Source organism: Geotrypetes seraphini, chromosome 10 (genome assembly GCF_902459505.1).
Source record: "Geotrypetes seraphini chromosome 10, aGeoSer1.1, whole genome shotgun sequence".
NCBI classification, from domain to species: Eukaryota; Metazoa; Chordata; class Amphibia; order Gymnophiona; family Dermophiidae; genus Geotrypetes; species Geotrypetes seraphini.
Genome location: NC_047093.1, coordinates 123,154,723 through 123,178,676, shown reverse-complemented (window position 1 = coordinate 123,178,676; position 23,954 = coordinate 123,154,723). Strand labels below are relative to the sequence as shown.

At 43.0% G+C, this 23,954-nt stretch overlaps 1 protein-coding gene across 1 annotated transcript in view; it reads left to right on the top strand.

The window, feature by feature from the left end:
* Positions 1-23,954, top strand: part of CDC73 (cell division cycle 73) — a 160,669-nt gene that overhangs the window by 17,021 nt on the left and 119,694 nt on the right. The window contains exons 6-7 of the mRNA XM_033960855.1: positions 8,363-8,451; positions 16,982-17,198. Of these exons, the coding sequence (XP_033816746.1) occupies positions 8,363-8,451; positions 16,982-17,198 (306 nt within the window). The remainder of the gene's footprint in view (positions 1-8,362; positions 8,452-16,981; positions 17,199-23,954) is intronic.

The following is a 23,954-nucleotide window of genomic DNA, read 5'->3' as shown; positions in this document are numbered from 1 at the left end:
TTACATTGTTATAACTTAACCACAGCTGCTTAATTTAGAACAAATGGCAGCGGTGCAAACTTTAGTTGCTGATAAAAACTTATTTTCCTGTGGGTGGTCTTGCATGCCTTGGCCCACTCTGTTTCTTAGGAGTAATTGTATATTCATTTCTTTGTTCTTTCTTTTGTGAGGTGCCTCTTCTCCTCTTCCCTCTGTCCCTAGTAGCTCTATTTCTGTGTTGACGGAGGGGGTATGCACATGATATGAAAAGGTCTCTTCCCCCATTTCCCTTGTTGCATATATGCTTCACTGAATAGTATCTTCAGGAACCTAGATAACTTTCTTAAGTTTAAATTATTATTACTTAATTTATGCAGCCCATATCATCCATGTGAAAAATTGTCTCAACTGACTGACAAAATTTACTCGATTAGGTTCAGCAGACTGAACATAGCCAGGCTTGATTGCAGCCAGCCCTGTTGACTCTAAACCTCACCATGAGGGTGAAGTAGTCGCCACAAAGTCCTGTACAAGAACACTGCTATGATCAGAGGAAATTTCAGAAGAGATGAGGAGAAAAAATTATTAAAGTATATCCATTTAGAAAGGAATACGAAGTTCTGGGACATAGAACCAAATGGAGAAGACTTGGAGCAGTGGCTGGCTTGCCATAATGACTCCAAAGGTACAGCAATAACTCATCTGAAAATCACAAAACATCCTAGAAGAACATTCAAAGAACTCCAGGCCTCCCTAGCATCAGGTAAAACAGTGATCATGACTCCATCATAATAATAATAAAAAAGACAGAAACTGCTACCATCCAAGAGTAAGGCGATGATCCTCCTAAGCTTTTTGGACTAATGTTTTAAAGACGCAAGTCAAAATTTAAACTCTTTGGTCAACACAAGTTCATTATATCTGGCATAAAACAAATACGGCATTCTACAATAAGAACATCAAACATGCTGGTGATAATGTGATGGTGTGAGAATACTTTACTACAACAAGATCTGGAATACTTGTCATTATTGAAGAAACAGAAAATTCTTAAGGAGAATGTCTGGTCATCTCTATGAGCTGAAGCATAATTAGGTAATGCATCGAGACAATGATCTAAAGCAATTCTTAAACCTTGTCCTGGGGGACCCCTAGCCAGTCAGGTTTTCAAGATATCCCTCATGAATATGCACGACGCAGATTTGCATGCCTGCTACTTCCATTATATGCAAATCTGCCTCGTGCATATTCATGAGGGATATCTTGAAAAGCCAACTGTCTGGGGGTCCCGGGGTTAAGAACCACTGATCTAAAAATAACAAAAGTCTACTTCTGAATGGCTGAGGGGAATAAAATTTATTTTTGGATTGGTTCAGCCAAAGTTCTGGCTTGAACCCAAAAGAGATGCAATGACAGAACAGAAGAGAAACCTATAAATGTGTCTAAATTAAAGTGCGAGGGGACCATTTGTGTCTAAATTTAAAGCAGTTCCGCAAAGAAGAGAGGGCTAAGATTGCTTAACAGTGATGTGAAAGACTGATTACAAATTACAGGAAGTGATTGATTGCAATTATTGTAGCCAAACTTGGTACATTTGTTACTTTTTCACATGGACAATATGGGTGTTGGATATCTTTGCTCCTTAAATAAATGAAGCAATTTAAAGGTCAGAAATCATTTTATTGTAAGATATATCTGTATCTATATTTGCAATAATAGGGGAAATCCAGGAGGAAGAAACTCTCTCACATCACTGTATACAAAGTTTTATGTAAAATCCGTAGCGAACAGTTGACCAATAGATGTACATATCTCATACAACTGGTGTACTTTCCTTTAATGTTTTGATCACACCTCTGATTGGTCAAGTGATCCTTTTCTAGGATGAGTTCCTCTTAAATTTGGCCAGAATAGTAATGGGCTCTTCAACATTGAGCTCAAGCAACTTTGTGTTTTTAAGGATGTTTTAGAAGCCCTATAAACGCGGGATACAGAAGCTGCCATGCAGTAAAACTGAACACGCCAGGCTCCAGGTGTTCATGTTCTTGTTATGATTGGTAGTTGTTTTCAATTTACTTTGGGTTATGGGAAAAAAGTTTTTGGGAATTAATCTCCACCTATTGGTAGATGTGTGCTATCCCATTTGTTTCTGGATTCATCTGCTGCGTCTAAAGAAAATTAGCAGGTAAAATATAATTTTTCATTCTCTGCAGGAATGCAGAAGCTAGTTGAATGATAACAAATGCGTTGTCTTGCATGGGGACTATGTGGAAGAGTGATATGTTCAATTGCTCAGTTACTTCAATTAGAGCCGTTAAATGTATTATCCCAGGACAAGCAGGCAGCTATTCTTGACTGATGGGTGACGGCACCGACGGAGCCCCGGTACGGACAATTTTAGAGTGATCTCACTCTAAGAACTTTTAGAAAGTTCTAGCTCGGCCGCACCGCGCACGCGCGAGTGCCTTCCCGCCCGACAGAGGCGCGCGGTCCCTCAGTTTCTTAGTTTCCGCGGAGCTAAGAAGACGCGTTTTCAACGGCTGTTGAAATTTTTTTATAACTTGCCTTCCCGCTCGCGTAAACTTTTGACTTTATTACTTTCTTTTATTACTTTACTTTTATTTTGGTAAAAAAAAAAAAAAAAAAAAACTTCTTTTTTCTTCAATTTCGGTTTTTCCCCGGCGGGGCCTTCTGCCACCATCGAAGCCTCGGCCTTCGATTTGGCGGAAGCCGTTTTCCCTTTCATGCCCCCTCAACCGGGTTTTAAAAAGTGCCAGCGGTGTGCTAGGCCTATATCTCTCACGGACCCACACAACTGGTGCTTGCAGTGTTTGGGTCCTGAGCATCAGGCCTCTTCTTGCACCCGCTGTGCTACTTTAAAGAAAAGAACATTAAAAAATCGCTTAATTCAACAGCGTTTGTTATTCGGTGCCGAGATGTCCGACCCCGTTCCTTCGACTCCGGCTTCGGCACCGCTTCAGTCGGCACCCTCGTCTTCGACGCCGCGTGATTCCACACCGGCATCCCAACAGTCAGGTAAGCCGGCTAAGAAGCCTTCCCCGCTGGAACGTCTTCCGGCCTCGAGTGCAGTGAGCCCAGTCCTGCCGCCGGTTAGACGCCAGCGGAAGCGCTCCGCCCCTATTGAGGTGAGTCCCTCGACATCGGGCTCCTCATCTCCGGGGCGTAGAGCGGCACCGCAGGTACCGCAGAAGAAAAAAGCGGTACCGGTGCCATCCCTCGATGACCGCATTACGGCCATCCTTCATGTGCAGCTTAAGGAGCAATTAGAACGACTCCTTCCTGCTATAATGACACCGAACCTTCCGGTGCCAGTCCGCACCGAGCCATCGGTACCGGTTGTACATCAACCCGTGTCGGTACCGGTTGTCGAACCTGTCTTACCTGCTTCTACTGTCTCGGTACCGCTTCACCTAACTTCATCGGTATCGATGCCAGTCCTTGCACCGGAGCCGACAGCTCACCATCAATCGGTACAGACTTCGGCACCGGTGCGACCGATAACTTCGCCTGACTCGGTATCGATGAGGTCGGGTAAGTCGGTACGCAAAACCCGACACATGCAAACATCGACACCTGAGTCTCGGGACCATTCTTCCCATGTCAGAGACCCTGATCTGTGGGGGGACTCAGAGGAACCCTTTCTTTCTGAAGGAGAATGTTCCTCAGAGGAGGAGGATTCGGCTCTCCCTGACCCATCCTCCAAGCAGACCACTTCCTCTTTCTCCAATTTCTTGAAAGAGATGTGTGAGTCTTTGTCCATTCCTTTGGAGGCTGAATCCAAAAAGTCTAAAGCTTTTTTGGATGCCCTTGATTTTGATCAGCCTCCAAAGGAATTTTTGAAGCTTCCCCTTCATGACATCTTGAGGGAAACTTTCTATAAAAATTTAGAGACTCCTTTAACTGTTCCAGGGGCCCCACGTAAACTGGATTCTCTATACAAGGTAATTCCCATTCCTGGGTTCGACAAGCCTCAACTTCCACACGAATCCTTATTTGTCGAATCCACCCTTAAAAAGACTTCAGGAGCCAGTGTATATGCATCTGTCCCTCCTGGCAGAGAAGGAAGGGCCATGGATAAATTCGGTAAGAGGCTCTACCAAAACGCTATGTTAGCAAATAGAGCTAGTAATTATGCTTTTCATTTTTCTTTTTATTTAAAGCATCTCCTTACCACCATGGCTTCCTTCGAGAAGTATCTTCCTTCAAGAAAACATCCATCTTTTCACTCCTGCTTGTCGTCTCTATTCCAACTTCGTAAGTTTATGGTTAGGTCCATATATGACACCTTTGAACTTACATCCAGAGCGACAGCTATGTCGGTGGCTATGCGCCGTTTGGCCTGGCTTCGGGTATCCGAGCTTGATGTTAACCATCAAGATCGGTTAGCCAACGCCCCATGCCTAGGGGATGAGCTCTTTGGGGATTCCATGGACTCTACCACCCAAAAGCTCTCGGCTCATGAGACGCGCTGGGATACCCTGCTCAAGAATAAAAAGAAGCCTCCTCCACCGAGACCATACAGGCAGCAATCGGCTTATCAACGCCGTTTCACAGCCCGTCCATTGCCTACCACTGCTCAACAACCTCGACGTCAGAGGCAACAGCAACGTCAGCCTCCCCGACAGCAGCAACAGCAGCAACCTGCGAAACAACCTCCTCAGCAGAAGTCACAGCCCTTTTGACTTCATTCTCCGCAGTATAGCCAGTATCCCTGTTCCTGTTCTCCTGCCTCAACCAATAGGAGGTCGACTTTCTCTGTTCTTCAGCCGGTGGGAAGTAATCACTTCGGACCAATGGGTCCTCAACATCATCCGCCACGGCTACTCTCTCAACTTTCAGACTCTCCCACCTCAAAGCCTGCCAAAAGAGTCTGCTTTGAACAGTCCTCAATCAGCCCTCCTTATTCAGGAGGTCCAATCCCTCCTCCTTCTGAACGCTATAGAGGAAGTTCCTCTAGATCAAAAGGGGCAGGGATTCTACTCCCGTTACTTTCTAGTTCCCAAAAAGACAGGAGATCTCAGACCCATCCTGGACCTTCGCGATCTCAACATTCATCTAGTAAAAGAAAAATTCAAGATGCTTTCTTTAGCCATACTTTATCCCCTTCTAAATCAAAACGACTGGCTATGCTCCCTCGATCTCAAAGAGGCTTACACTCACATACCGATCAATGTAACCTCAAGACCATATCTCCGATTCATGATCAATCATTGTCATTACCAGTACAAGGTGCTGCCCTTCGGTCTTGCCTCATCTCCAAGGGTATTCACCAAATGTCTCATTGTGGTGGCGGCTTTTCTGCGCTCTCACCACCTGCAGGTATTTCCTTACCTGGACGATTGGTTGATCAAAGACACTTCTGCCCAAGCGGTCCTTCTGGCCACCAACCAAACCATCCAGTTTCTGCAACTTCTGGGATTCGAGATCAATCTACCCAAATCTCATATCATTCCCACTCAGAGACTTCAATTCATTGGAGCGATCCTGGACACACTCCTCATGAGAGCTTTCCTGCCATCCAATCGGCTTCAGACCCTTCAGTCTCTATGTCACCAGGTACTTCCTCTGCCGTCCATCTCAGCAAGACAAATGATGGTGCTCTTGGGACACATGGCATCCACAGTTCATGTCACACCTCATGCCCGTCTTCACCTGCGCACTCCTCAATGGACCCTTGCGACCCAGTGGTCCCAAGCGTCGGACTCTTGCTCACGACACATATCTGTGACATCATCTCTTCGTCAGTCTCTGCAATGGTGGTTGGTATCCTCAAATCTATCCAGAGGTCTTCTGTTCCATCAGCCTCCTCATCAACTAGTCATCACCACCGACGCCTCTCTGTACGCATGGGGAGCTCACTTGAACGAGTTCCAGACTCAGGGTCTTTGGTCAGCCCAGGAAAAGAAGCATCAAATCAATTTCCTGGAACTCAGAGCGATGTTTTACGCCCTCAAGGCCTTTCAACACCTTCTCTTTCCTCAGGTCCTTCTGTTGTGCACAGACAATCAGGTTGCGATGTACTACATCAACAAACAGGGTGGGACAGGCTCTCGCCTGTTATGCCAGGAAGCCCAGAAGATCTGGAATTGGGCCATAGATCATCATCTCTTCCTGAAAGCTATTTACATTCAGGGGAAACAGAATTCATTAGCGGACAAACTCAGCAGAATTCTCCAGCCTCACGAGTGGACACTCGACCCTGTAACTCTACAGTCTATCTTCACTCAATGGGGCACTCCTCAGATAGACCTCTTTGCAGCTCCTCACAATCACCAGCTGCCCCGTTTCTGCTCAAGACTTTACTCTCCACACCGTCTCACAGCAGATGCTTTTCTCCTCGACTGGACGAATCTGTTCCTGTACGCCTTCCCTCCTCTACCTCTCATGTTGAGAACCTTGTTCAAGCTCAAGAGGGAACGAGCCACCATGATTCTGATTGCTCCGAGGTGGCCCAGGCAACATTGGTTCTCCCTTCTACTTCAACTCAGTTCCAGGGAACCTTTTCTTCTTCCTCTGTTTCCTTCTCTGCTTACGCAACAGCAGGGAACCCTTCTGCATCCCAACCTCCAGTCTCTACACCTGATGGCTTGGTATCTCTCGGGCTGAACTCGACTGATACTCTTTTGTCTCAGCCCGTTCGTTCCATTCTGGATGCCTCCAGGAAACCAGCCACTCTACAATGTTACCATCAAAAGTGGACGAGGTTTTCTTCCTGGTGTCTTCTTCATCATCTTGATCCCACTTCCCTAGCGGTGGAGACGTTGTTGGATTATCTTCTTTCTTTGTCTGATTCTGGCCTGAAGTCCTCTTCCATCAGGGTCCACCTCAGTGCCATTGCAGCTTTTCATGAGCCAGTCCATGGAAAACTTCTTTCAGCTCATCCCCTGGTATCCAGGTTCATGCGTGGGCTTTTCAATGTGAAACCACCTCTTAAAGCCCCTCCGGTTATCTGGGATCTCAATGTGGTTCTTTCCGCTTTAATGAAACCTCCTTTTGAACCTTTAGCTACCTCTCCTTTCAAATTTCTCACTTGGAAGGTACTTTTTCTTATTGCCATTACCTCTGCCAGGAGGGTCAGTGAGCTTCATGCACTGGTTGCAGATCCACCTTTTACGGTTTTTCACCATGACAAGGTGGTTCTGCGTACACATCCAAAGTTTCTCCCCAAGGTTGTTTCTGAATTTCATCTCAACCAATCCATTGTTTTACCTGTTTTCTTTCCAAAACCTCATTCTCATTCTGGGGAACAAGCTCTGCATACTTTGGATTGTAAAAGGGCTCTTGCTTACTATCTGGAGCGTACGAAACCCCACAGATCAGTTCCCCAACTCTTTCTGTCCTTTGATCCGAATAAATTGGGACGTCCTGTTTCTAAACGTACGTTGTCTAATTGGCTTGCAGCGTGCATTTCATTCTGTTATGCTCAGACCGGACTGACACTGGAAGGTTCTGTCACAGCCCATAAAGTCAGAGCAATGGCAGCATCTGTAGCTTTCCTCCGTTCCACTCCTATTGAGGAAATCTGCAAGGCTGCTACTTGGTCCTCAGTTCACACTTTTACATCTCATTATTGTCTGGATACATTCTCCAGAAGGGATGGTCACTTCGGCCAATCTGTTTTGCAAAATTTGTTTTCCTAATGGCCAACCTTCCCTCCATCCCTCTTTTTGTTAGCTTGGAGGTCACCCATCAGTCAAGAATAGCTGCCTGCTTGTCCTGGGATAAAGCACAGTTACTTACCGTAACAGGTGTTATCCAGGGACAGCAGGCAGATATTCTTGCGTCCCACCCACCTCCCCGGGTTGGCTTCTTAGCTGGCTTATACTAACTGAGGGACCGCGCGCCTCTGTCGGGCGGGAAGGCACTCGCGCGTGCGCGGTGCGGCCGAGCTAGAACTTTCTAAAAGTTCTTAGAGTGAGATCACTCTAAAATTGTCCGTACCGGGGCTCCGTCGGTGCCGTCACCCATCAGTCAAGAATATCTGCCTGCTGTCCCTGGATAACACCTGTTACGGTAAGTAACTGTGCTTTTTGCCTTTACTTTTTGATTACTCTTGTACATTTCTGGTCTCTTGCATTGGTGTGTAGATGAGTGGGACACTGGTGACAAGTCCTAATTAACTGTAATGCACAATACCCTGCTACTGTATGTTAAAGCATAGAATGTACAGTCAAAATTATTCCACCAATATCTTGCGGTTCTAGGCGGATTACAAAAGGAAGAGATTCTGGTCATTTCCAGAAGATTACAGGGAAGCTATTGAATTAACTAATAGTTGAAGGAACCTTTGTAGAGCCAATAAACTAACATTGTATGAGGAATTGCCAAGCCTGATTTGTGTACATTTCCATTATTCTTTCAGGATGAAGAGTGTGTGCGGCGTGACAAGGAGCGCTTGGCTGCTCGACTGGAGAGCCATAAAGAGGGAATTGTACAGACGGAACAGATCAGGTAAATTTTAAAATTGTGCATATGCATTTTTAGGCTATTTTACTGGCAGTAAAAGGGGCCAAAATAGACTACGAGGAAAAAATAGCCAAGGAGGCAAAAAAATTCAAGCCGATCTTTCGATATATTAAGGGGAAACGACCCGCGAAGGAAGCGGTGGGGCCATTGGATGACCATGGAATAAAGGAGGACAAAGCCATCGCCGATAAACTGAACACATTTTTTGCATCTCTATTTACCGAAGAGGAATATACACAACATACCGGAAGTTGACAGGCTATACGCAGGAAACGAAGATGAGAAACTGACTGGGTTGATGGTCAGTCTAGAAGAGGTATTGATAGGCTTAAATATGATAAATCCCCTGGATTGGATGGCATCCATCTGAGGGTAATCAAGGAACTGAAAGAGGTTATAGCTGAACTGCTTCAACTAATAGCCAATCTGTCGATCAAATCAGGAAGGATACCTGGAAGACTGAAAAGTGGCGAATGCTACACTGATCTTCAAGAAAGGTTCAAGGGGAGATCCGGGAAACTACAGATCGGTGAGTCTGACCTCGGTACCAGGAAAGATGGTAGAGGCATTGATAAAAGACCACATCATCGACCACCTTGACGGACACAGTTTGATGAGGACCAGCCAGCACGGCTTCAGCAAAGGAAGATCTTGCTTGACGCACTTGCTGCAGTTCTTCGAGGGAGTTAACAGACAGATAGACAAGGGTGACCCGGTCGACATTGTTTATCTGGATTTTCAGAAGGTGTTAGACAAGGTCCTGCATGAACGACTACTTTGAAAAATTGCGAGCCATGGAATCGAGGGTGAAATACTCATGTAGATTAAAAACTGGTTGACGGATAGGAAACAGAGTGGGGGTAAATGGACAATACTCGGACTGGAAAAGCGTCGTGAGTGGAGTACCGCAGGGTTCGGTGCTTGGACCTGTGCTCTTCAACATTTATAAATGACCTGGAAATTGGGATGACAAGCGAGGTGATTAAATTTGCAGACAATACAAAGTTATTCAGAATAGTGAAGACACAGACCTGCAACATTGACATAAACACGCTCAAAAATTGGGCTGCGACATGGCAAATGAGGTTTAACGTGGATAAGTGTAAGAAGATGCATGTTGGTAACAAAAATCTTATACACGAATATAGGATGTCAGGTGCAGTACTTGAAGAGACCCCCCCAAGAAAGAGACTTGGGCATACTGGTCGACAAGTCGATGAAGCCTTCGGCACAATGCGCAGTAGGTGGCGAAAAGGGCGAACAGAATGCTAGGAATGATTAAGAAGGGAATCACGAACAGATTGGAGGAGGTTATCATGCTGCTGTACTGGGCCATGGTACGCTCCCCACCTGGAATACTGCATCCAGCACTGGTTAACATACTTGAAGAAGGACACAGTACTACTCGAAACGGTCCAGAGAAGAGCGACTAAATTGGTTTAGGGGCTGGAGGAGTTGCCGTACAGTGAGAAATTAGAGAATCTGGGCCTCTTCTCCCTTGAAAAGAGGAGACTGAGAGGGGACATGATCGAAACATTCAAGATAATGAAGAGAATAGATTAAGTAGATAAAGACAGGTTGTTCACTCTCTCCAAGGTAGAGAGAACAAGAGGACACTCTCTAAAGTTAAAAGGGGATAGATTCCGTACGAATGTAAGGAAGTTTTTCTTCACCCAGTGGTAGAAAATTGGAACGCTCTTCCTTAGGCTGTCGTAGGGGAAAACACCCTCCAGGGATTCAAGACAAAGTTAGACAAGTTCCTGCTGAACCGGAACGTACACAGGTAAGGCTAGTCTCAGTTAGGGCACTGGTCTTTGACCTAAGGGCCGCTGCGGGAGCGGACTGCTGGGCACGATGGACCACTGGTCTGACCCAGCAGCGGCATTCTTATGTTCTAAGCTTATACACTTTATATGTTAGAATCCTTTTTCTAAATGCCTGCAGAAGATGTAGACAACATTGAACCAAAGGACCTGGAGACTCTGAACTTGGTTCTTCTCAGTGTTTAAGCATGTTTTCCATTTGCTTAACTGACACCCTCTATTTCTAACAATTTATATTGTCAAGATCATATGAATTTTCAATAAATCTTAAAATAGATATAAAAACACACCTGTTTTGAAAAGCATTTTAAAAAAATATATGTGCTCGGATCCCGGTGCCTAAATATCGTGATATTGCACTGTGGTGGACTAGGATGACCGAAGAAACAGTTGGTCATTGCATCAAGAATAGATCAAGATAAGTTTGATAGTTTATTGGGACATTTGTATATAGTGTAGAACAGTATATTGCAAACTAAGGTGCAGCACATTAATCTTGTGGCTGGGGCTAGAGGGCGCCTGGAAAAGTGCAGATGTCCTGAGCCTTCTATTACCACCGGTGGAGGGTGCTGCAGAAGGTGAGGAGAGGCGTCGGCTGACTGAATATCAGGATGTAGCTTTCGCCCTGAGAGGCACGTCCTGTAAGCAGTCAGCTGGCGCCTCTCCTTGTCTGCATCTTGCGGCACACCTGGTGTAGAACAGCTGTGGACTGCATGTGCAGTGATGGGTTAGACGCTCACTTTTTTTTTTTTTTTTTTTGGTTTAGGCATCTTGATCTGAGCACATATTTTTAAAACAATTTTGTTTTTAAATATAATGTTTTCTATTTGAAGACTTATTGAAAATTCACGTGATCTGGGTGATATAAATTTGATGTATTTTGGGTAACATTATTTAGGGATAGTGGTTTAACTCTTTCTCCAAGGACAGGAAGGCAGCATATTCTCACACGTGGGAGACATAATCTACGGAACCAAGTGCATTGTCACCTTACATTTTTTAAGGCAGTCTTCATACTGCGTGTGTGCTGGTGCCTTCCCGCCTGAATTAGCTTGTGGGATCTTCAATTCTTTGTTTTCCGCTGAGCTGAGAAGCTGTGTCTTCAGTGCTTTCTCCTCAGCATTTCAAAACATTTTCAAGTTTTTGATGCCTTCCCATTATTTTTCTTCTTCATATATTGCTTCATTTTATCATGTTTCTTTTATCTTATCAACTTTGGTTTATTTTTGTTAACTTTTGTGTTTTTAACCCTTTTTTTCTCCCTCAGAGCATTGATCATTTTCGGTCTCTTTTTTACTTGAGCCCTGGACCATTGAGCCCTTTGAATTTGCATTGGCTGTTTTCCCCTCCATGTCAAAATTGGTATCAAGCAGCTTTTAAGAAATGCTCTTGATGCAATAGAACCATTTCAGGCTCCGATATGCATAACTGGTGTGTTCAGTGTCTAGGTCCTGAACATAGGGACGTTGACTATGTCATGTGCTTCCGCATGCAAAATTTCAGTTCTAGAATTTTTTTGTTACCGTGTTGGCATTGATGTTGAGCATGGCTGGGGACTCCAGCAGTGACTTTGGCACCAACTGCATTGACACGGCATTGGGAGCATCTAGTATCGGGATCCTTGTAGCATCATAACTCTACTTTATCATTGATGCTTTGGGCATTGAAAGTCATTGCATGTAGAGAATGACACGGGGACAAATTTTTCCCTGTCCCCACAGGAACTCATTTTCCTGTCCCTGCTAACTCTGTCCCCATCTGCAGAAGCCTCAAACACTTTAAAATCATAAGTGTTCGAGGCTTGGGCGGTTAAGGCAGAGCTTACAGGAATGGGACAACAACAAAACTCACAGGGATGGGGAAATTGAGTTCCTAGGGGGACAAATTTGTCCCCGTGTCATTCTCTAGTCGCATGTAAGAAAGCAAGGAATCACAAACTTTTCCCTTCCAGGCACCATGGTGTCCTCACAAACATATACACATAGTAAGCATCAATGCCTGGAAGATCATTATCCATCCATCTAGAAGATCTCTCTGTAGAGGTGTACCTCAGCATTGAGGAGTCCCATGCCACACCAACCAGTAAAGAAGACTGCTTCAGTGATGCTGTCTTCCAGTACTGGCACTGACTCTAGGAGGATATATGGGCTATGCTCAGACAGGAGTTTTCCAGGCTACTGCAGGCAGTTTCATAGATTTTAAAGGCTTCCATGCCAACCTCACCCAGCCCAAGGATGCATTGAAGCGTTGATTGAGGACAGGATTGTGTACTCGTTCTCTGTGTTGAGCATCAGAACCAACAAGGATCCACTCGATGCATCCATCATCCTCGAAGGAGGAATTATCCCTTTGTTTCACTTTGATGCATTCTCTTCTTGACACACACCCTGGATGTACCTAGAAAACGATATTTTGAACAATCTGACTCTGACATTCCTATCTACTCAAGTGAACATTTGCCAGACTATTCAGTGGAAGAGTCCTATGGTATATCCTCTGAAACCTTTCTTCCCCTTCAACTCCACATCTCCACCTGAGACTGATGAGGCAGGAGGAACCTTGTTTTGAACTCCTTGACTTTGAAACATCACCAAAAGAGTGCATTAAATTACCTTTATACAAAGTCATAAAGGACACTCTTTATTTAGCTCCTTGGAAAATACACAATGTACAGAATTCAGATATGTCTAGGATATGATAAGAGCTCAGCTTCAACACCATTCTCTAGTCGTGGAATCTGCCCTCAAGTTTTCACGCAGCTCACATTCATGTTCTTCTGCTTTCCCAGACAGAGGGGGCCAGAACATTGGACTCTTGTGTCAAGTGCATATTCCAGTCCTCAGTGCTTCTCACAAGACTATCAGTTTTACCTGTCCATCTATTTCAAATCTTTACCAACTGTCAGGCTTTGATCAATACCTTCCTCTAAATCAAATTTCAGCAGTTATAAGAACTTGTTCACTACTAGAAAGGTCATGGCTTAAAACAGATTTTGATGATTCTTCCAGAATATCTACAGTAGACATTATAATGCGTAGCCTAGCCCAATTTTAAGTTCAGACCTGGAAACTTCAGTTCAAAAATGTCTTTCCAATGTTCCCTGCAAGGGATATGTTTTTTGGGGGTTTTTTGCCCCCCCCCCCCTTCAAATTAAAGAGGCTGCAGATAAAATAAAAAAACCATACACATACTATGGCATTTTTATCCAAGGTTCAAACCTCTCAACCTTCAACATCCTTTAGGAGATATTCCACTTCTTCTAAATATTCATAAGAACATAAGAATAGCCTTACTGGGTAAGACTAATGGTCCATCAAGCCCAGTAGCCCGTTCTCATGGTGGCCAATTTAGGTCCCTAGTACTTGGCCAAAAACAAAATGTCTCTAGAATCAACTTTCTTCCTACTCTTCTAGGCCTTGTGTTCAACAGTCCTGCTTAAGACAATAAAAAACTTTAGTTTGATTTGGGAACATTTCTGGATGGATCTTACTCCGCACGCTCGGCGTAGACTCTTGAATTTGTGATCTAGATTGTATTTTTTTATTTCTCACATATGAGTACCATGCTTGGAGATAAGGGGGGGAGGGAGGGATGGGGTGGGGTGGGGTTTCTAATGTGCGTATACCACAGAAAATTGTTATATTTTGTGTGCTTTGTTTGCTTGCAATTTGATGTTCAATAAATATATTTCAACATAAGACAATTTAAAAAAACACAGAAATCTGTCCATGCAGCAGTCATCCATTTGACTTGCTTCTGGAGTGCATAGGCAACATTCATCTCGCTCTTCCTCCAAATCTTCCCATAAGTGGCATTTATTAATATTAGACTAATTAAATCAGACCAGTGGGCATGTCAAGTATTAGCTCGTTTATGCCCTATGCTTGTTAAAAACCTCCAAACCACCCACCAAAAGTTTCTCTTCAACTCCCTCTAGAAGACTCTCCTTCATCAAGAGCTCTTAGCCCTCTGACTAAATGCAATAGAACATATTCCTCTGCGGGAGAGAAAGAGAGAATGGTTCCTGCGGATGGGCAGACTAGATGGGCCATTTGGTCTTTATCTTCATCGTGTTTCTTTGTATCTATTCTATTTACCTTTATAGCAGCCGCTGCACATTGAGCTGAGGGTTTCAACTTATCCTGAACAATGATACCTAGATCCTTTTCCTGGGCAGTGACTCCTAACACAGAACCCAGCATCACATAGCTATAGTTCGGGTTCCTTTTACCCACATGCATCACTTTGCAGTAGCTCACATTAAACATCATCTGCCATTTTGATGCCCAGTCTTCCAGTCTCACAAGGTCCTCTTGCAATTTTTCCACGATTTTTCCTGCGATTTAACAACTTTGTGTCATCAGCAAATTTAATTATCTCACTATTTATTCCCATCTCTAGATCATTGATAAATGTTAAAAAGCAGTGGTCCCAGCACAGACTCCTGGGGAACCCCACTATTTACTCCTCCCCATTGAGAATATTAACCATATAAACCCACTCTTAGCACTCAAATGGCAGTTTGAGACATTGGTATTAGGTCTTAAAGCGTCAGCTGCGGCTTCCTTTGTGGTGTGGGCCTGCCATAAGCTGCCATGCAAGAATCCGGCCGCAGAGGGAGCAGGGACTTGTGTGGTACTGTCTGTGGTGGACTATGTGGCGGATGCTATTTATGACATGCTCGGGGTCATAAGTAATTTTTCAGCGTATTCAATCTCCACCCGCGGAATGCTCTGGATCAGGCAGTGGGTGGGAGATTCAGCTTCTAAAGCCATTTTGAGCAAGCTCCATTTTAAGGGGTAGATGTTTTTTGGGAAAGGACTGGACAACTTGATGACCAGCGTGATGGATTGTCATTGGACAGTAAGCCACAAGGAACCAGGAGTTCAGTTGTGGTTACTTTTGTGGCTACAGAAAACCACCTTATGGGTCTGCGGGAATTCTCAGGCAGCCGGTTCCTACGTGGAATCTCAACATTGTGTAACTGTCCCTTGCTGAAGTTCCTTATGAGCCTCTGTCAGGGGCATGTATCGTAGATCTAGCCATGAAGACAGTTTACTTAGTTGCGATCGCTTTGGTGAGGAGGGTGTTGGAACTGCAAGCATTATCTTGCAGAGAGCCTTTCTTCAGATTCATACACCGTGCTTTCCTTTCTACTGAAGGTAGTTTCAACATTTCATGTCAGCCAAGAAGTGTAGCTTCCTGCTTTTCAGCCCACAGGTGAGAAGAAACAGGACAAAATATTGAAGTGCCGGATGTCGGGAGAGTTATTCTGTGTTAGCATGAGGTAACAAATGAGTTCCACCTGTTGGATTACATATTTGTCTTGACCAATGCTAGCTGTCAAGGCAGATCATCCTCTAAAGCTGCTGTTTCCCGATGGATCCGCATGACTATTTCCTTAGCCTACATTGGCTGTGGACAGTAGCCATTATTTGCCGTGAAAGCTCACTCTCTAGCAGAAATGTGGTGTCTTCCTGATCAGAGTCCAAGGCAGTGTCGTCTGATGAAATTTGTAGGGCAGCCACATGGTCTACTCTTCATATCTTTTCATACCGTTGCAAAATTTTTCAAGTGAACATGGTGAGATAAATGGACAGGGCCTTTGGGTCTTCTCTGCTGGTTACACATCTGTCCTGCCCTAGACTCAAGGGATGGCTCTGGCATGTCCCATCCATAAAGAATCGTATTCTGCACAGAAAGGCAGGATGGATTAGGTTCTTACCTCAATTCTCTTTCCTGTAAAACAGAATACAATTCCTTATGCCTTGTCTATTATGCTGCTTGAGGCTTGTAGTCTTGGAAGAGTATCCAGCTGCTTAGCTTGTGGCAGCTAAGGAAGAGCAGCAGAGCTTTTTGAAGAGGCTGCATATTAGTACCAAAATACATAAACACATTTTGCCTTGCTAAGAGTTGTACAAGTGTTGGTGGCAGTAGCACACAGGTAGGTGAGTTTTTGCACCACTGTTCTTTGTTTCCCTGTTGGGCGACTGTTTATTAACTCTTAGTTACTATTGCAGAACAGATAGAACTTAATCTGGATGGTGAGTTCCCTGAGCCACCCTTTGTTTTCATTTCAAAACTAAGAAATTGAGGGATCCTATTACCAAAGCTTAGTGAGCGCTAATGGACGACATCACACACTAAATGCTGTATGTACTATTATATACTTATGGGCCACAAAGCACATAGTGCCTGCTAAGCTTTAGTAAAAAGGACCTCTTTTTTACAAGAAATTTATGGGGCTATTTTACTAAAGCTTAGCGTGCACTAATAGAATTAGCATGCACTAAATGCTAAGAAGCTCATAAACATAAAATGAGCTTCTTAGCACTTAGCTTCAGTTTAAGGGCTCCTAAGTTACTATGTTTCTATCATAGAGTAGGTAGTAAAAACAAATAGCCATTTAAGCTGACATGCCACATCTTAAATGGATAAGAGCAAAAAATTTTCACAATAGTCTTTATTAAAAAAAAATAAAAAAAAATCATTTTAGGCTTGTGGTCTTAAGGAATCAGATTCTGTAAAATAGCTCATTGGTGTTGTGTAGGGTTGCTTTGTTTGTGAGGAGTGTTGCACATTGAAGAAATTATGTGTAAGGGAAGGTTTTTTTTGCTGAAAGCATGATTTTTAGCTTGCATGTAAAACCTTTGGAGGAACTAGGGATAGGTCAACTCTGTTTCACATTTCAGATCTTTGTCAGAAGCCATGTCTGTGGAAAAAATTGCTGCCATCAAAGCTAAAATCATGGCCAAGAAAAGATCCACTATTAAGACTGACCTGGACGATGACATCACGGCCCTAAAGCAAAGAAGCTTTGTGGATGCTGAAGTGGATGTGACCCGGGATATCGTCAGCCGGGAGCGAGTGTGGAGGACGAGGACGACCATTCTGCAAAGCACAGGCAAAGTAAGAGCTTGTGGATTCCTGACGAGGGTCACTTTCGGGACAGTATTTAGTTGATGTTTGAATACGTCTGTCCACACTCGGTGATGTATATATCGAAAACAAGCCCTCAGTTAGGGATGCTTTTAATAATAATCATCATTAAAATAGTAACTTCTTTTACACAAAATAAAATTCCCCTTGCTAGCTGCTTGTTTATAGCAGACAAAGAAGTCTGCATGTCTCTGTTGTAAAAGGGGTGAGCTTTGGCTACGTAGGTCCTAAAGCGTGTTTAGTCTTAGCTCACCTATTTTTTATTTTTTTTTTCTTCAGTAGAAGTTGCATTAACTTGTGTCCCCAGAGGGTTTATCATTTAATTTTTGTGATGGGGCAATGGGGGGGTGAAGTAACTTGACCAAAATCACAAGAAGTATTCCTCACTTACTTACCTTCAAAATACATATGTGTAAAAAAAATAATTTTAAAAAACCCCTGCAAAAGTTGAAAAACATTGTACTTTGTGGTATGAAAGGGGGAGTCCATGGTCATTACACTCATCTGGTTATCCTCTGTGTTACCGTTGTCCTGGTCCTAAACTCCTTCCCTTACCCTTTTGAACTTGCATTGTCCACAAATATCTGGCCCATACATGTGCTAGCGTCCTCTGAGTTGCTCCTAAAACTAACTTTCCGTCTTGTACTGGGGTGTGTGGATTGCTGCTCTTTGTAATTGCTAGGGCTTTCACCAATTGTCGAGTGCTCTATTTCTCTTCCAGTTCCATAACAGCGGCACCTTGGCAGTGTAGCTCCTGAATGAGTGGCTCTTGACACAGAGGATGTCATAGAAGGACATAGATAATGAATTCCATACAGAGCATCTTTTGTTTGCTTTGTAAAGAGTATCTGTTTATTGGTTTTGATGATAGAAAATAAAATTTATGAAGTGTGCCATTCTGGTGAAAGCTCGACTCTTATCCATGTTAGATGCTTGTAAGAATGGCTGTTTTGACTTTACTTTTTTTGTTTGTTTGTTTTATATTTGGAATCCTGTTTGGATAATTTTTGGGTTGTGTTTGTACACTACTCTGGAAGGACTTATTACATGTCTTTAATGGTAAAAAGAAATAGGATAAGAGCATAAGACTTGCCGCTGCTGGGTCAGACCAGAGGTCCATCGTGCCCAGCAGTTTGCTCCCACAGCAGCCCTTAGGTCAAAGACCAGGGCCCTAACTGAGACTAGCCTTACCTGCGTACGTTCCGGTTCAGCAGGAAACATCTTTAACTTTGTGTTCTTCAATGTGATGATAGCAGGGTTCAGCTCTAAAATGATGTGAGGACATGTACACTAAAACTATTTCAGAGAGTTGCAGTAAGAAGCATAAAGAATCCATGACTTCTTCAGATTTTTTTGTTTACGTAGCTATCTTAATTTAGAGATCATTTCCCTTAACATATATAGTAGGAACATTAGTATTGCACTAAGCCAGAGGAGAGATCTATTGAGCCCAGCATCCTGTTTGTGATAGCGGCCAGTCTGATACCTGGTAAAATCTAGTAGATAGTAATTGAAAATCTGTTCTGTGGTGTCTGTTCCTGGGCATAAGTAGTACTTTAACTCTTTTTGGCAATTTTTTTTTATGGATCTGTTTCTAGAAAACTTGCTAGACCAGGGATGGACAGCCATAGTCCTTGGGGGCCACAACCCAGTTGGGTTTTCAAGATTTCTACAATGAATATGCACAAGATTTGCATACAGTGAAAGTCAATCTCGTGTCTATTCATTGTGGCCCTTGGGTGTTGGTTGCTGACCCCTGTGCTGGATTTTATTGACGCTTGGATTACATTACTTAAATATATTTTGTAAATACCTAAAGAGAGTTCATGGCAGATTACAATAAAATAATAAAGTACTGGTAACAGACCCAGTTAAACAAGAAATAGCAAATTACAAATGAGCTGTTACTAAAACATTTATGTAAAAAATAGCATAAACTACAGTAGTTATTATAGACTTCTTTAAAAAGATATAGTTTCAGTAGCTTCCTAAATTTCATATCATGTTCTACTCTTATTAATAGAGGAAAATCATTCTAAATAAAAGGCCTGATAAGAAAAAGTATTCCAATACTTTTAATAGACTTCGATGATAGCCAAATTTTTATCCGGTTTCTAAGGTAGAAATGCCCTAATCTTCCTCTCAACAAAGTGATAAGATCCATCATATATGAAGGAGCTAAACCATACAAAATTTTAAAAACTAAAACACCAAGTTTAAAATAAATTCTAACTATCGCTGGGAGCCAAAGCAAATGTACAATATAGGGAGTAATTTATTAAAATTGAAAATAGAGAACATCAATCTTAGATCGGTACAGTTCTTTATTGATGGGTTATATCTCACTGAGACTCAGACCAAAACTCTTGGTTGTAGTATATTAGCTGAGGCTCCCCCCTCCTAAACCAGTCTTTCTCAGTCTCCAAGCAGGTGAGAGAGAGAAATTAAGGCTCCCCCTTGTTAGGGCTGTTGGAATTTGTTTTAGGACTCCTGGTTCCCTTTGTGGTGCTGGATGGAGTTTGGATGGGTCCTGTTTGGAGATCCGTCCGACCTCGGGGGTGTCGAACCCGGCGGATATTGTGCTGGGTCCCTCCCCCCTTCCTCTATCTCCCCAAGTTTTGTAGAGGTTCCTCAGCTGGCAGCCTGGCCACCGATACCGGTCAGGCCTCCGGCTTTGAGAGCCAGTGGAGTCTGTTCTGAAACTTTCCTCAAAAAACAAATCCTGAGGCTGTGCCGATCTAAAGGGCTAGTTCCCTTTAAATTTGCTGTATTTTTCATCTCACTTTCTAGCTAGGCCATGTATTGCACAATGAGTACTTTGCAAGGGAAAAAGTGCTCATTGTGCTCCAGACGCGAGGTAAGCCTGTGCAAGCGCTGTACAGGCCGGAGCAGTTGGGGATCCTTGTCTGCATCAGGTGCCGACTGCCAGGGAAACCCACCTTAAGTGGGTAATTTTGGAGGGGCGGAGCCAGCTTTCAGAAAATCGCGAATAAGCAAATCTGCAGATACGGAGGGAGAAATCATGTCGCCTTGTTCTCCTATCCTCTCCGAAGAAATTGTTGCCCAGCTCATCATTGGTCCACTTAGAAGGGTATAAATGATGGTGTATCACTTGGTGTAAGTTGTAGGCTAGCCTGTACCCCTTCAAGTCTCATCCTCTCATTAATGTCTTAAGGCTCAGAATCTCTCGGTTCTGCAAAAGGTCTGCAGTGTGTGTGCTCTTCAAGTTTAGGGTTGCACAATTTTAAAATTTACCTGATCTGTTCCGTCTGCTCCTGGAGGACACGATATGGGGCTAGTAGTTTTGATTTCAGGCTGCAGATGGCAGAATTGCTCCATGTTCCAGAAGTGTCATTACAGCAAGGGAAGGAATCATGGCTTCTTTAGCTGAAAACAGGGTTTCTCTGCGGTTTACTCGTTTGAACTGAAGAAGGAAACAATTATTTTATTGGAGTTCTGTATCTTTATTTCCTGATTATCTTTATAAAAAGACTACAAGGTTTTTTTCTTTGGGATGATTTATATATCTCTTGTGAGAAGGATTTTCTACTGCTCAGGTGTTTGCTCAACCCCAACCCCCCCAGTATATAGATGGTCAGGCAAGATTTCTGTTGTGTGCAGCCATAGGAAGGTTCAGACACATTTCTGTATCATCATGTACAGGAAGCAGAATCTCCTCTCTTCTGGCTCAACAGTAAGGTCCTCTTTTACTAAACAGTGGTAGAGGTTTCTACCGCGGCCTGGGGTGCTAAATCCTCCAACGTCATAGAATTCCTCTGAGCATTTAGCGCTCCGGCCACGGTAGAAACCTCTGCTGCAGGTTAATAAGAGGGGGTAAGTGTGTTTTGTTTTTATGGCTCAAGGTGTTAATTGTATGTCATAAACTGTTCCAAGTAAAGTAAACTTTAGCTCTTAGTGATCATAACCTTTGAAAACAGATATATGGGTTATTTCAGCTGTAGTAATAATAAAAACAAAAACCATCTTCAGGGTAAATGTAAGCTTCCTGAAACAAGGGGAGTAGAAACACTTTTTTTTTTTTTAACACTTATCTGATTTTTAATCCTTCGCAGTGCCAGAGAGAGACCTTTTGAAGTACATGGGCTTTCTCACTAAGGTGTCCTTAAAACCACTGGTGGACCACCATGAATTTTCAATTTAAAATTTATTGTCGGAACTGTCAAACCATCTAAGTGGCGTACAAACTATAATTAATATAATAGCTGTCAGACTGGATTAGAGAGGGAAAGGGGAGGAAGTAAAATATTTTCTTCGAGGACATGAGCAGTCTCATCTAAGAGTTTGGTGCGGCTGCTATCTAGTGCTCTATAATTCTAAGAGGCTTTTGGCAGCAGCCTCACCACATGTGCAAGAGTGTCTTCATGCCCAGTGTGCCAGCAATGCCCAGCATGGAACCCTAGGTCTTTTTTTCCTTTAGAACTAGGAGTACTCTTTATTATGTTTTAACATCTTACAGAAAAATGCAACACACAAATATATTATAAAGATATGTAAACATACATTAGAAAAGTCTTAATGAAAAGCATGTCGTTATCTACCCATCCCTCCTTCCCATATGTCTGGCAGGTCAGTCACACACATTTCTTAACGAAACCCTCTAAAGGGCTCCAAACATCTTTAAATGATGCCATATTCACCGATCTTTCAGCTAAATTAGCTTCATATTTATAAAAGAGGCACACAGTTTCCCACCAAAAATGAAAATTTAACAACGTGAAATCCTTTCAGTTCTTAACTGTTGACTGTAGTGCCACTTCAGATAGTAGTATGAACAATTTATTTTTATTTACTGTCAAATAGGTTGTTGCTCCACATATTACCACTCCATATGAAAGAGGTATACGAACTTCCAATATATTTTGTATTCCACACCTCCTGCCAGAATCTTTGAACCAGTGGGCAGTAAAACAAAAGATGATCAAGTGTACCCACTTCTTTCTTGCAGCTCCAACATGCATTGGACTTGTTAGCATTTAATTTCTGTTTCTCCTCAGCACTTTTTCCCCTGCCTTTTTATATCTTACCTTTTTTATTTTTCTCATTTTTCTTCCTTCCTTTTTACTTTTTTTATGTGTGTGTTTTCAGCACTTTTTTCATGGCTGCTGAGGCCTTCTTAGACTGCAGCACTGAGCTCAGTTTGAGGTAAGCCCCTTTTTGGCATCATCACTGAGCATTTAATTTAGCAGCTGCTCTTTTTCACATACCACAGAAAACTTCCAGTGACTTTAAAAGATGTATGCATTGTAATCAGGTGATACCTAGCATTGACCTACACAATTGGTGTGTGGAGCACTTGGGGCCTGTCCATGGTCCATCTGTGTTCTCTGTTTTAAAATGCAGAAAAGAACACAGAAGGCACATTGGGTCTTCCCAGAGGGAACTTTCTGGATCCTCAAAGCCTAGTTCTTCATCATTGGAAGTTCGACTTTGATGGCTGTTAGGGCATCATCTGACACTGGGTGTGCACAGATGTGGAGGAGGTCTTCCCCCCCCAGCATTGGGCACTATCACTATTAGCAAGCCCTGGGACATTACTGGAATGGACCTGACATAGAGGACACAAATTGATTTTTTAAATTTTGTTTTTTTAATATATTTTATTATTTATAACCCTTTTTATCCAGGGTGGGGTGCAAGCAAGCATACATAGAAACATGAAGGCAGATAAAGGCTAAATGGCCCATCTATTCTGCCTATCCATAGTATCCACTATCATCTCCGCTCCCTAAGATATCCCACACACCTGTCCCATACTTTCTTGAACTTGGACACAGTCTATGTCTTCACCAGCTCTATTGGGAGACTATTCCATGCATCTAACACCCTTTTGGTAAAAAAAATATTTCCTTAGATTATTCCTGAGCTATCATCTAGCCCTCTCATTCCAAAGCTTCCTTTAAAATGAAAGATTTGCCTTATGCGCATTTCATGCCACGTATATCTTCCCTCTCCCGCCTTTCCTCCAAAGTGTACATATTGAGATGCTTAAGTCTGTCCCCATATGTCTTATGTTGAAGACCATTGACCATTTGGACCGACTCCATCCTCTTTCTATCTCTTTGAAGGTGCGGTCTCCAGAATTGTACACAATGCTTTAAATGAGGTCTTGCCAGAGTCTTATACAAGGGCATCAATACCTTCTTTTTCCAACTGGCCATATCTTTTCCTATGCACCCTGTATTCCAGGTGGAATTCTGCACTACTGTGCAGTGCAGGATTTGCACAGAATTCCCCAGGGATGCAGAATTACCCGAGGTCTGCACAGATGTTGGTGTCAGGTCAGCACAACATTTGTTAGTATATTTATTGGTATCATGAATCTTGTAAAATACTTGCTTTCTAAAATTTGCAATATGAAAACGTTTACACAAGGATCAGATTGTGTGTAGGAGGGAAAATACAGTCTCAGAAGCACCTTAAAAGCAAAATAACTCAAATTGGCTTGTGGAATGATTGCTAAAACACAAAACCAGTCTCCTTTAAATTAAGAGTGGGGAGTGGTCATATTTTATTAATCATATGTGTGTATTAGGTGGGATCTTGAGATATTAGCAGTCTTTCAAAGCTTTGCACAGGCAGTGGGGAAGCGAGTAGGTAATCACTGCACAGAGCGGCAGAACTAGCAAACCCAGTTCCCTCATCCTAGTCTTACCCCCTTGTCTACAAAGCCGTGCGGTAACGGCCCCGAAGCCCATAGAGATTTAA